Genomic DNA, 14,646 nt, shown 5'->3' with positions numbered 1-14,646 from the left:
ACTGTATCAGGAAAACTTATCAGAAACTTGGTCTCCTTTATCGTAACAAAACATTTCTCACCAGTGAAGCTAAGATAACTCTCTCTCCTAAACAGTCTACTGTACAATTCTGAAGTTCTCACTAATCTCAACTCTGGACTGCTAGCCAAACTAGAATCTACCTACAACAAGATAGCTAGATTCGCTGCCCAAAATACCTATTAAGTCCCACCACTGTCTCTCAATGAAAGACATAAATTAATAATGAATTACCTCACCTGCTCCTTCTCACTCAGCTCTAGATCATTCACTCAATCCTCTACCAGCAATTCTACTGTCCTACCCTTTCATCTCTAATCTCCCACTATTTACCCACCAGGCCTCTCTGTAGCTACAATCAAGGCCTTCTGCAAACCTACAAACCCAAAACTGAATTTGTCTGCAATCTCTATAAACCTGTGAGCACGTGAATATATAGCTACAATAGAACCAAGGCTTGGAACATCCTCCCACTTTAAATTAGGTCTCTTGAGGTACAAAAACAATTTAAGGCTGCTACCAAAGAATACCTGCAAAGTAAATGGACTTGCCACTGTATTCATCCTCTGTAATCCTTCTTCCAACCCTAACTTCCTGCCACCTTCCTCTTCCCCCACACCTACGTACTATGTCATATCTCACTTCTACTTATTACCTCACTACTTAAACACTGTCCTGAATGATGATCTTTAATATTTTGCTGATGTGTATATGACTGTATCCTGAAATCTATTGTCTAAATTTCAGTTTTTAAGATGTTGATCTATTTTTATTAGTTATTGTATTGATTATGCTTTTTTTCCCCTTTTTGTTTCATTGTGCAATGTATACTGTAAATGACAATTTGTATCACTTGTTGGAGCTTTTCTCCTTGGGCCTCCACTGAAAAAGGGCTGCTCAGCTCAGTCAGACTAGCCCGGTCAACAAATGTAAAATAAATAAAAAATAAAATAAATAAAAAGTGCTTAAACATGCTGGCAGCAGGCAGCATGATAGTAAAAATAGACAGCTAGATAAACAAATAAATAAATACTTAACAAAAAAAAAAAACAACAACTTTTCCATTCATGCGCCTCTGCACTTGCCTCTTTACTTCCTTTCAGTCCCTGGCTGTCCCTGTCACCTCAGGCAGCCCAAGCCAATAGGAAGGGCTCACCTTTGCTTCATGCAGCAGCCCTTTGATTAGGCTTCATGAGTGATGCTTCTGACATCCTCAAGAGCTACCACAACTACATAAAAATAATCCCAGGCTGTTTGGAAAGCATCTCATCAAGACAATTAAACAAACTGTTTTTTTTTTTTTTAGATTTCCATGGAAAAAGAAAAAAATCATGCTTACTTTTAATTTAAAAATAAAAACTTTCTAATTTAAATTTCATCTTTTTTTTCTTTTAACTGGTGGGGGTTTGCAGCCCAGCAGACAGTACCCCAAGCTGCCCCTGCATATGACATAGGACTTAATGCCAGAATGAGAGTGCAGTTACAGAATCCTGGACTTTGCATGAATGTCTATAATATCACAGGTAGAGGACAGTGAAATATCATCATCCCTGGATGCTCATATAGTTGCTATGTGTCAGTATGTATTAGTTTGAGGAGTACAAGCTCATGTGTGTACAGTAACGAATAGTGTACTTTGTGAAGCAATGTGTAACAGACAGTCAGAATTGGTTCATACCTGTAAAGAGCCACCTTTACACTGTTTAGTGGTGGGCATAATGACTAAGGAGTTTACCTCACTGCTACAAAGTACAGGATTTGATTCTGACATCTGGTCACTGTCTGGATATTGGCTATGAAAATAATAGCCTGTAGACCGACTGTCTAGTGTTTACTCACAGATCATGTTAAAAAACATCTTCCAGTTTATATCCATATTAGACCCCTCAGGCTATAAGACTGATTCTTTAAAATAACTTTCCTTTTCTTGTAACCAATATGTTTGACCTGGTCTTAAATGAGCCTGATGCTGCAAAAGAGCTATAAGTCTTAAGTCAGGTATTTGATGTTGTTCCTGCAAGAAGTAGCTTGCCACTGGACTAACAACGCTTCCATTTGTAATATTGCCCACATGTTCTAAAACCATTCTTTGTGTTTCACCAATATGTATACCTGAAAGCAACCACATACGAATAAATAAACTATTTCAGAATTGCATGACGGACCATAAATATTTATCCATTCAGATAACAAACACACATTCTCCAGGCAAAAGATACTCCACCAAAGGAACTTTAATATTAAGCGCTTTTCGTCGTCCGTATTAGGATGACTTCTTCAGATCTAATACGGACGAAGAAAAGCGCTTAATATTAAAGTTCCTTTGGTGGAGTATCTTTTGCCTGGAGTTCTTGATTTCGGTTCTGTTTGTTAACTGGTTTGGTTCATAACAAACACACATTCCCTTCCATAAGTAACAATTTTTACACCAAATATTCCCCCATCTGCAGTAGGATATTCACACAATCATTGTTGACTACCTTCTCAGATATACCAGAAACCAATATAAATGCAAATTTAGATGAGCTTTAAATAACATATTTCAATATCTCGTTAGTTGAAACATATACAAATGTTTTTAATTACATCCACCATTTAGTATAAAAAGTAACACGTATAAGTGGCAATCCCCCAAGAAATTGATACTGTATAATTTCCTTAATCCAAAATTTACTTCCATCCTTACCTAACTTCTCCTCATCACACAATTGTTATGGATTTCATCTACTGTTGTGTTGTATAACCTCTGTTTTTATAATTTACATATAATCTTTTTAATTTGTCTTGAAAATCATTTAATTCTGTACTCAGATGAGCAGTTCTCACCATCTTGCTATAAATTAGTGACTCAGTTAATGTTTTTGGAGTAGACACGTCTAGCATGAGGGAAATTAGTTCATGCGGTATCCTTTCTACTTATGCTAGACATATTTTATTTATAGAATCTACAAAAATAATGTATCAATAATATATCTCCTTAGGTTCAGTTTTGAAAGTAAGCTAAAGATCAAATGCATTCTTTTATAAAATAAAAACAGAACTAAAGTTAAGTTTTAACAGACAAATATTTTTTCTTATAAAACTATTAATGATACACTCACACAGCATTCCTGATCAGTGACAACAGCTATATTATCCCTTATTTCATACTATTATGATCGGCTTTGTCAAGCTGGTAAAAAATGTCGTTACATGAGTAGGAAGCTGAGAAAGTAACATTCATATTTGTGGTTCACATTTTACCCATGTACCTATGAGAACTTATTGCATACTTGTAGAAAGATGTATATGATTTTATAACAGTACATACTAACAGCAGTGGCATACACAGGTAATATAGAATATATTCAATATGCATTATGTTTTCCAGAAAGTATACTGACTATGTATGCATTGAATATTACAGCATTATAATGTGATCTAAGTGGGGGGGTGCATTCTTTATGCTTACTATGAATAAGGTATTTGTAGAGTTAAAGCAGGTGTATATTTGCTAGAGCACGGTGTTAAAGAGTTTCCTGTTATTGTAGTGTTGCTAATGTATTACTTTTTGCTAAAATATGAAATTCTCATTCTCTGTGTTATTTGGGGGTCTTTTTACCTCAGGTTGTTTTGATAGGCAGTTCAAAATAAATATGTTGCAATTCATGTATCCATCTGGGCTTAAATCTACGTAAAGAGATGTAATAGAGCTGTGGTCATCTGTTGTTTTGAATGTATTACCCACAAGTCCTTGTCAGCACTATTCATAATCTATTAACATAACTGTATCCTAAAATGTTGTCAGACTGTACTTTGATGTCACTGTGTTATTGTGCAGTATATTATGCACACGCTACCCACAACCGAAATGAATACTAAATAAAGGAAAATTTAGCACATGGTTGCTTAAAGAGAAAGTTTGCATTTATTTTTGCTAGTCTAAGAATATTCCTCCATGGCATTTAGAAACAGTCATGTGTAACAACAAGTAATCTATTGGTCAGCTATACAAGTGTCTGGTATCTTGCTCCAGCTTTAATCTCAGTTCATATACACCTAAAATACAGTACTAACACTAAACCTACAAGTACCAATCGAGAATAGCATAAGAATGGTCACTGTAGTAATATGGATGTTTTCAATGAGCATTATGTATCAGGTGACTGGAACACATTCATAATGCTGAATGGCTGGAATGCCAAATGGTATGAAAAATACAAAGGGCTGACATGCACATTGCAGAAAAACTTGGCTGATGTTCCCTCTGCACCCCCATGCTGGGGTCTGCACTACCCCCCATATGCCCTACTTATTATGTATATCAACTCTCAGATCTCACTACAGTGGTGGAAACTGGAAAGCATCAATCCCTGCTGTACTTAGAACTCTTCAGCGATGTGTATTTCTGCCCTTTGTGCTCATCATACCACAGTTTGGCATTGTAGCCATTTGGCATGATGAATTTAACCTATGGTGACTGCACTATGCAACTAGATCATGTGGAAATTATACCATAAATACAGCTGTGTGTTCATATGTAGGGAATATATAGTGTTAACTTAGATAACTGCTGTTATAAGACCGTTATTACATTTATGTGATAAAGACTCCTTAACAGTATGTATATTAAAGATGGTGACATCCGTATGCTGTGTACTAATAGAAAACCAATTACTATCTTAGAGTCTCACTGTTGGGTTGTATCTCTCATGTACTTATAGGTTCGTGGGTTCATAGATGTTTACTAGGTTAATGACCACAAGGGCCTTTTTAAGCCTAGCCATGCATACTAAATCTCTGATAAGTTGTGGTACCCTTGATAAGTGTAAGCATGGGCCAGGGAGATGAACCATTTTCAGGGTATCTGTTTGCATCAGAGACAGAGGTGCCAAACCAGGGATGAATTTCCAGTTTCCCATCAATTTGTCCAAGTTGCACTTGAACTGAATTAGGGTGGAACTCTGCTTCATATAGATGAAGAGCCTGTTCCATAGATGGGGTGGTCCCTAGGATACAAACCTATCTCTCCAGCAGGTCATATTTATATCACAGGCAAAGTTTAAGTCTTTAGAGCAAGTATTTCTGGTACTGTTTGTTTTGTGGATATGTAGGAGGTCCGTCAGAGTGGGGTCTGACAATGCCCTGTATGCCAGGCATAGATCCCCCCCTCAAAAGCCTGTAGGAGACAGAATACAGGGATAAGGCCTTGAGGTGGTCTGCATAGGGCATATTACTTACGCCTTGTATTCTTTTAGTGAGGAAACTCTGTGGACATTCCAGTTGTTGGATATGCCTAGTTAGGTACATACCAAAGTGGGCATTGAACTCAATGATAGATCTGATGAATGCTGAATATAGTGGAACAATGACTTCCTTGGACTTATATGATATACCTTTGTTTATAAGTTGCGCAACATAGAATGATTTCCTCATCGTTGTAGACACGTGATGATCAAAGGCTAGATTACTATCTATGTGTATCCCTAAGTCCCTGACTACTGTGTCAACTCTAAGAGGTGTGTTGTCAATGTGATAATTACCAGGGATGGATGACTTCCCAAAGGATACTATTATGTGATTTTTTTGGTCAGATATCATCAGCAAGACTTATTTTATAGCATTCTATCACACAAACCACATTATAATATGCAATGCACTATTGGCAACCACACACATCAAACAGCAATGTCTTATATGCTTCAACACCCTCTTACCACTATCTCACACATTGTAAAGCGCAAGGACAGTACACCAAATAACTGACCGATTTCTCTATTGACTACACAGATTTTACCAACAAACAAAAATATAGTATATTTATGGAAAAAAGTGGTCTATAACTTATTATTTTATATACCAAAAAATATTAACTGCACATGTGGCTGTCAAGCTGTTTTGTGTAAACATAATACATTATAAAATATTTCATTTTTCCTGTGTATGCCACTCCTGGGAGTACACCAAGTCTCATATTTCTCCTGTTTTGCAATCATTTAAAATGAGGACTGGTAGAGTTCTACACACAAGCTAAAAAGAAAAAATCAGGATGACAATGCCAACACACTTCAGAGTATCACCCTGATGTAAAGGAGTAGCCCAGTGAAGTTAATGGTTGATTTTGGCATTGCAGCAGCAATACACTATAAGATGGAACTGGTACTGTGGGGAATATATGGTGGAAAGCCAGACTACCTGAAGCAACACGTCTCACATACAACTGAAACTAATCAGCTACTCGTGAGGAGCAACTGGGATAAACTAATGTTCGCCCATGCCCATCCTTGTCTGTGGGTTGTTAGAAGGCATGTATGATGGGCACAGTACTGACTCTGCAAATTTTCTCCCTCTACCACACAAGCCACACTGTTGGGCTATACATCCTGTAGAATATACAGCTGTTCCTGCATGACAACACTGGTATAACAAGCAATGCTTCCTGTAGAATGTACAGGTCAGCTGGTAAGGCAACACTGGTAGAGCAGGGAGGCTCAGTGTCTGCAGTACCAATACTGTTATACAACACTGGTAGAGAAGGCAGGCTTGGTGTCTGCAGTACCAGTACTGCTATACAACACTGCTAGAGCAGGCAGGCTCAGTGTCTGCAATACCAGTACTGTTAAACAACATTAGTAGAGCAGACTGGTTTAGTGTCTGCAGTACCATTACTGTTATACAACACTGGCAGAGCAGGCAGGCTCAGTCTTTACAGAACCAGTACTGTTATATAACACTGGTAGAGCAGGCAGGCTCTGTGTCTGCAGTACCAGCATTGTTATACAACACTGGTAGAGTAGGGTGGCTCTGGGTCTGCAGTACTAGTACTGTTATACAACACTGGTAGAGCAGGCAGGTTCAGTGTCTGCAGTACCAATACTGTTATACAACACTAGTAGAGCAGGCAGGGTCAGTGTCTGCAATACCAATACTGTTATACAACACTGGTAGAGCAGGCAGGGTCAGTGTCTGCAATACCAATACTGTTATACAACACTGGTAGAGCAGACAGGTTCAGTGTCTGCAGTACCAATACTGTTATACAACACTGGTATAGCAGACAGGTTTGGTGTCTGCAGTACCAATACTATTATACAACACTGGTAGAGCAGACAGGTTCAGTGTCTGCAGTACCAATACTGTTATACAACACTGGTAGAGCAGGCAGGGTCTGTGTCTGCAGTTCCAGCATTGTTATACAACATTGGTAGAGCAGGGAGGCTCTGTGTCTGCAGTACCAGTACTGTTATACAACACTGTTAGAGCAGGCAGGCTTGGTGTCTGCAGTGCCAATACTGTTATACAACACTGGTGGAGCAGACAGGTTCAGCGTCTGCAGTACCAATACTGTTATACAACACTGGTAGACAAACAGGCTCTGTGTATGCAGTACCAGTACTGTTATACAACATTGCTAAAGCAGGCAGGCTCTGTGCCTGCAGTACCTGTACTATTATGCAACACTAGAAGAGCAGACAGGCTCTGTGTCCGCAGTACCAGTACTGTTATACAACACTGGTAGAGCAGGCAGGGTCAGTGTATGTAGTATCAGTACTGTTATACAACACTAGTAGAGCAGGCAGGCTCTGTGTCTACAGTACCAGTACTGTTATACAACACTGGTTGAGCAGGCAGGCTCAGTGACTATAGTACCAGTACTGTTATACAACACTGGTAGAGCAGGCATGGTCAGTGTCTGCAGTACCAGTACTGTTATACAACACTGGTAGAGCAGGCAGGCACGGTGTCTGCAGTATCAGTACTGTTATCTAACACTGGTAGAGCAGGCAGGCTGTGTGTCTGCAGTATCAGTGCTGTTATACAACACTGGTAGAGCAGGCAGGCTCGGTATCTGCAGTACCAATACTGTTATACAAGTAAAGTAGTGGATGGCTTCTGGTGGACCTTGTAGGTTTTCTATGCTCTCAACATAATGCAGGCCATGCCAAGGCGGATAAAGAAATTTATAAAATTTTACAGATGAATATCGTTACCTCTCCTGGTGTAAAGGGAAGCCCATCTATCCATTAACTTGGCATGGCAAGGTACTAAGCTGAGTGTACCCCACCCACTGGGTAATGCCATTCCAGGAAACAGTGATGAACTTCATGTTCAGGGTAGCAAAGCAGAATGGTGGAGTTCCACTGCTATAGTACACAAAACATTTTGGAATCTATCCTCCTGTGTTATAGCAGACCTCATTTTTGAATAGTATCCTCATTATCCCCTCTTTGTTCTTTAAGATGAGGCTGTCAATAACATTTAATTTTAGAGTATAACTAACAGAAAAGCTACTCATTATAAGGCACTAGTACCTAATAATAAAAAAAAAAATACTGCACCATTCAACCAAGTCATACCTAGTCTCATCATGACTTTTGTACATATAAAAATAAATATACCAGGCACAGTTGTGTGAATGCTAACCATTCTGTAAAATACCTTTCCAGCAGGAAATTATTTTTCTCACTAATGAGGCCACTAAAATCGTATGATGGTTAGAGGCAATTGGCTGATAGAAAATGAAGTTATTTTGCTGTAGCTAGTACTTGCAGAGTGGCTTCTTGGACATTCTTAACCCCTGCAATTGCACTTGCACCTCTTTTAAACAGGTTTTCTTGCACAAATGTTATATAAAGGTGGCCAAGTTACTTCTTGGAGTTCACTAGACAGAGGTTTTGAAGCTCTTATTATCAAACTGGAAGATGTTACCACTAGAAATGTTTCTGTGGCATTCATTTCAGTGGTTACAAGACCTGAGATAATGGAAAGCATTTTCATTTCTTTGCCTTTTAACTAGAAATAAAACATACTCATCAACACCAGGAATTGTGATAAGAACTAATACACACCGGGACACGATGCAGAGTTCACATTCATTCCTATAAGTTTTACCGCTCTCTCCACAGACATTATTTTCTTCAAGGGTAGCACAGTAGTCATCCTCTTTGTCCCTGTAAACACTGCAGTCAGGCTAAAAAGGAGAAATAAAGTAAAGAGTATTTTAGTTGCCCTTAACAAAGTAAATGCTGTAAAAATGGAAAAAAAGTAAACTTACATAACGGGGAGATGAATCATCGTCAGCCTTGGTGAGCATTATCAGCGAACCTGTAACAAAAAAAAATCACAAAATGAAATCAATAGTGTAAATATAAATGCACAAACACACACAAACACACAGACAAACACACACACAGACAAACACACACACACACACACACACACACACACACACACACACACACACACACACACACACACACACACACATCAGATAAGAAAATGGAAACAAAACATATCAAAATTGCAATACTGTCTGAAAATAATTTTCTTTTCTTAGTTTTACTTTTTAGACTTGTATATTTATAGCATTAATTTCAACAGATTTCTAATATTAAAGTTATTGTAATAAATCAATATTCACCCAGCACAGGGTCTGACATAAATGTGATCCTCATTACGTGTGTTGAAGTCAATGTTAATGGAAAAAAAACAGTAAAATCTTTTCTGATGCTCTGAGAATAATGCATAGTGTAGACATTCCAATTAGATGATAATTAAGCAGTGTTTGGAAAAAATATACAACACCAAGAAATGCAGAACTTGCAAGTGTATGCAAAGAAGTTGGGAGAGTTGGCCCTACAAACTCCATCACTAGCAAAGAGTATACTTGAGATTCTGAGGGTTAGGAATGTATTGCAAATGAACTTTTTTTCCTAAGCTTATGAAAAGCTCCTGTCACACCAAAATAATATAACTGTGATGATGAACAGCTACCCTATAACTACTTACTTCCTAGGATTAAACACACCTCATTTTTAGCACAGCGCCTTTCAATGGTCTGTGCTTATGGTGTAGAAGAATACTGGCCTGACTGTGGCACAGGTGACTGAGTTAATTTAGTTGTTCAGATACTTGATAGCAGAGGCAGGGAAGGTGGGTATATCCATTCTAAGGGGAGGAAGTACCCATGGGCATATATTACAGATGATGCCTGGTAGAGGTCACGGATGTGCAGGAGCATTATTATGGGGTGGAGCAAGGTAGTGGCTGAGTTACCATGGTGGCTGGATGATATGCCAGCATATGTGCACTCAATCTCCTCACACTGACCTATGTCAGAGAAAGTCCTTAGGAGGCTAGTTTGGTTCAATAGTACCAGTGAATAAGGACATGCCCCTCAGAGCAGCTGATTACCATCCACGTGAAATCCAAAATATAAACATAAATAGTGCCTTTTAGTGTTATGTTATCAACAATAACCCTAACCTGGACAAATGTATTGCATTCCAACAGTCATTTTCAGGAGGTGCTAAGAATACCTTAATATATCCCATTTCCACTTTTATGACAACACACTGCCATCAGCCAGAACAATCTGGCACACCCAAGACACAATTGCTAAATATTTTTACAATTAGTTAAACATGCTATTAATTTAATGGTTGCTATAACTGATCAGACTCTGTTTATATGGCATATGCCAAAAGTTGTAGTTCAACAGTTTTGTAAGACTACTCTTATACAAGGCAACATCAATCAGCCACAAGCTTTTCAAGTTTAATAATAACACACTTTACTTAAAAAATGTAAACAATGTACTTTATAAAGTAAGTGCATACAAAAATATTATTTCACAGGGAAATTCAAAATGAAAAGCTTTGAACTGACAGAGAGAATTAGAGAACTGTCATCAACTAGTTGATCATACTATTAATATGATCACAAACTAAAGATAAATAACTGTAATCAAACTATCTTGAAAATTCTTATAAAAATTCCAGCCTCTCTTTATGAACATTATTTCTGTAGCAACCAAGTGCGAAAATGTAATTATAAGTTCATAGGGTCATAGTTATATACTAGGCTAACAACCACCAGGGCCTTTCTAAGCCTAGCTGTGCAATCCAACTCATTGGGTCCTTAGGTATCATGGGTGTTTATTAGGAGGGAGTATGTTAGGTATTTTCTAGAGGTTGTGTGCAGGGAGGTATATTAGTTTGGGCATCACTGTTTACGTCAGTCTATCAGAGACATGGAGGACAGACCTGGGGTGAATTTCCAACTTCCCATCCATTGGTCAAGGTTACTCTTAAATAGGGTTAGGGATAGACTCTGCTTCACATGGATGGGGAACCTGTTCCAAAGCAAGGAGATCCTTTGAGACACATTTGTCTCACCAACATGTCTTATTTATGTCACAAGCAAACCTTAAATCCTAGGATCTAGTGGTTCTGATGCTGTTAGATTTGTAGATTTGTCAGTCATCCTCAGATCCTTGTTATTCTAGGAAATTTCAATCTAAACTTCTTAGACCCCATGTAGACAATATTGCTGAATGTTTTAACTAGCCTGTGTCTCATTTAATGTATTTCAGAACTAAGCCATCTAAGCCTAAATTCATACTACCACTCAATTGTAGACCTACTAATCATCAGCAATCCTTCCAACATTTTATCTACAGACTCACATCACCTTCATTTAGTAATTATTGTCCCATGATATTCAAAACAAATAACTTAGCAATACAATGCCATTCAGACTTAATTAACACACCAGAATTTCATCTAGCTACGATGAACTGAACTGTTATACTTAACTAACAAAATGCTAACTTTGCTGAAAACAAAAGCCTCCTCCAACTTGAAGGCAAATTATTTCTCTTTATCTTTATTTCAAGGCTATTCAAATACAACTAAAAATCAATGGCTAAAAAAATATTATTGAAATATTTTATAAGGCTAAGCAGTTCATCCTGATATAACTGGCTGCAAACACCAACCACTGAGACACAGAAATTATTTGTGTACCCTAGACCTAGCCAAACAAACCATTCATAGACATAAAACTCTCCCTTTCCCTATTAGATAAAGTAAAACAGTTCTGAACTGAAATAAATCTTCTGACCAACCATAACATCTAACCAACACTGATACCTCTGACGCACTTCACTGCACACAAGACCAACTTTCCAGTACTGACATCCATAAAGAATTCAGTAACCATCCACACCTCTAAATGGACCATTCCTTGCCTCTTGCCAAACTAGCTACCCCTATACATATCAATTTTTAGTTTAAAAGATTAAATCTAAATACGTTGAAGCTTTTCTTGATCAAATTCCTTTAGATGCCCCACAGGTTCTAATATTAAACCATGATACATATACAACTACACACACACACACACACACACACACACACACACACACACACACACACACACACACACACACGCATGCATGCACACACACATGCACACACACACACACACACACACACACACACACACACACACACACACACACACACACACACACACACACACACACACACACACACAGTGACATAACTCATAGCTGCCCATGAGATGACAGAATGACCCAGATAAGGGTTCGTGTTTTTATACCAACCCTGGTAAATCATGGAACCTACAGTCAGTCAAGAATGGCAAACATTAGAGTTTCATTCTTCTTTTTGTGGATAAAGTACATTATGATGCAAGACCTAGTTCTGTACTAACTTTTTAACTTAGTCAAAGTAATAGTATAAAACTCCCCCTGGTGTCATCTACTGTTCCTCCCAGCTTCATCCCAAAGTCTTAGCATGGCTGTATACAGGAATGGTAGCCCCCCACTGGCAGATCCCCTTCTCTCTCAGCGTTCCATGGTTTTACGGAATGCTCCTGATGTTGCCTGTTATAGCAATTCTGTCCCTCATAATAAATAGACTATTGCAGTCAGTGAATAATGCCAGACATTAGAGATGAATTCTTACAGTGTAAAAAATACAATGTATGACAAATCCTCTTCAATCACCATAGAGGATGGGAGGTTAGCATAAGGGGTGGAAAGTTGGCATAATGGTTAAGGTACTTACCTTACAGACACAAGGTGCAGGGAGCTTCCAACATCAGGTCATACACAAAGCTATCAATTCCCTTATATGTCATGTTAATTTCCATTTTTAGGACTTTACCATAATCTCCATAATTTAGTGCTTCTATCATTTTATGTAGATAATCTATATGGTTCATGATCATTGACCCAATCCCTTTGTGGGGCTTCATTAAACATAGGGTTTTATCACTGCAAATTCATTTAAGAATCCTCCATTCTTTCTGGTTTAATTCAAAGACAGACCTGCTCTTGTAGAATATTTTACTCTAGAATGTGAACTGATGATGCAGTACTTATTGAAGATTAAGAATAGATAATATACAAGTTAATATAGAATGTGAGCTTATGATGTCCCACTTAATTTAAAAAGTAAGCTAATGATGTCCCATTTAATCTAAAATGTAAGCTGATAATGCACTACTTACTGTAGAATGTGAACTGATAATGCACTACGTACTGTAGATTGTGAACTGATAATGCACTACCTAGTCTAGATTGTGAACTTCTGATGCACCACTTACTCTAAAATGTGAGTGGATGATGTATCACATAGTCTAGAATGGTTGCAAAAGGGCTGAGAATATTTATAGGCTGAAAATGTTCTACTTTTTGCTCATGGACTCCTTTAAATAATGGTACTATAGCAGATTCTTTCCAGTTTCACAAAAAGCTGCCTACCTTAGGTTTCAATTTACCAATATGTATCATGACTGTATATTAATAAATGGGGATATCTAGCTGTTTAATCCTGGGGGAAATATGGTCTTTCACTTTGCTTAGTAAGTTTTTAACCTCATCGATATCAACTTGATTGAAGCATATCTGATCTGTAGTTGTTATACAGACAAATATGGTTTGATATGAAATTTTTGACAATTTATTGTTTTGCTGATCTGTAATTGTTGAAAAATATGTTGTGTGACTTCAAGACCGGAGGATCTCATTTTAAAATTTTATTTGGGTTACAAGATATTAATGCACTTCCATAATTTGGTTGAATCATTTAATATGCTAATCAAAAATATTAACGTAGTCTTTTTTAGTCTGCCTGAGGAGCTTTTGGTACCTGTTTCAGATGGCATGGTAGACATGTTCTATATGCTTTTTATTTAATCTCTCTCATTCTAGCCAAACTTTGTGCCTTATATCATGCCACAGACAATACTTGTAATCTGCAGCATAATGTGTTTTATTCTATTTCGTATAGGTGAAGCATGTCTGGCAAGTCTGTCTATTTATTTATTTATCTTTGTTCTCTAAACAGATAAGTGAACCTCTCCAAGTCCCATTTTAAGCCATGAGCTGGGCATTAGGTAATATGTGCAGTTTTAGTAATGCATGCAAAGTAACACAAAAGAAACACAGTACTCTACAAAGTCAGAGTAAGTTACAGGAAAAAAGCATTTATGACATATTTACATTTCAAGATATCAAAAAAGCATTTTCCCTTATTCCGGTATTAATAGTTATTGTATTTTTATTTTGCAGACTTTGCAATGCTTAATTTTATTAGTGTTGTATGCTGTTTTAGTTATCTTAAATTTGATGCTGATATTCCATACAGACAAGCTCTTAGTACAATATTCCTTAGGATACTAGCAAAGTTAATTGGATCCTAAAGGGAGCCAGGAAAGATATCATTCTTTATCCTTTTCTGTCAAAGTGGCTACAGAAAAAATATGTGTTTAACATGTGGTATGAGTTTTTTTTTTTAATTTGTATAAAGTACATGCAATGAGTTTCTTTTCATATTT

At 37.5% G+C, this 14,646-nt stretch overlaps 1 protein-coding gene across 1 annotated transcript in view; it reads right to left on the bottom strand.

Moving 5' to 3' along the window:
* Nucleotides 1-14,646, bottom strand: part of LOC122791852 (turripeptide Pal9.2-like) — a 49,894-nt gene that overhangs the window by 8,806 nt on the left and 26,442 nt on the right. Inside the window, exons 2-3 of the mRNA XM_044059828.1 lie at nt 9,053-9,102; nt 8,847-8,968 (exon numbers count right to left, since the gene is read on the bottom strand). Of these exons, the coding sequence (XP_043915763.1) occupies nt 8,847-8,968; nt 9,053-9,102 (172 nt within the window). The remainder of the gene's footprint in view (nt 1-8,846; nt 8,969-9,052; nt 9,103-14,646) is intronic.

This window comes from Protopterus annectens, chromosome 17.part0, assembly GCF_019279795.1.
Source record: "Protopterus annectens isolate FY-2018-M chromosome 17.part0, PAN1.0, whole genome shotgun sequence".
Lineage (NCBI taxonomy): Eukaryota > Metazoa > Chordata > Ceratodontiformes > Protopteridae > Protopterus > Protopterus annectens.
This window is presented reverse-complemented; position numbering and strand designations above follow the sequence as displayed.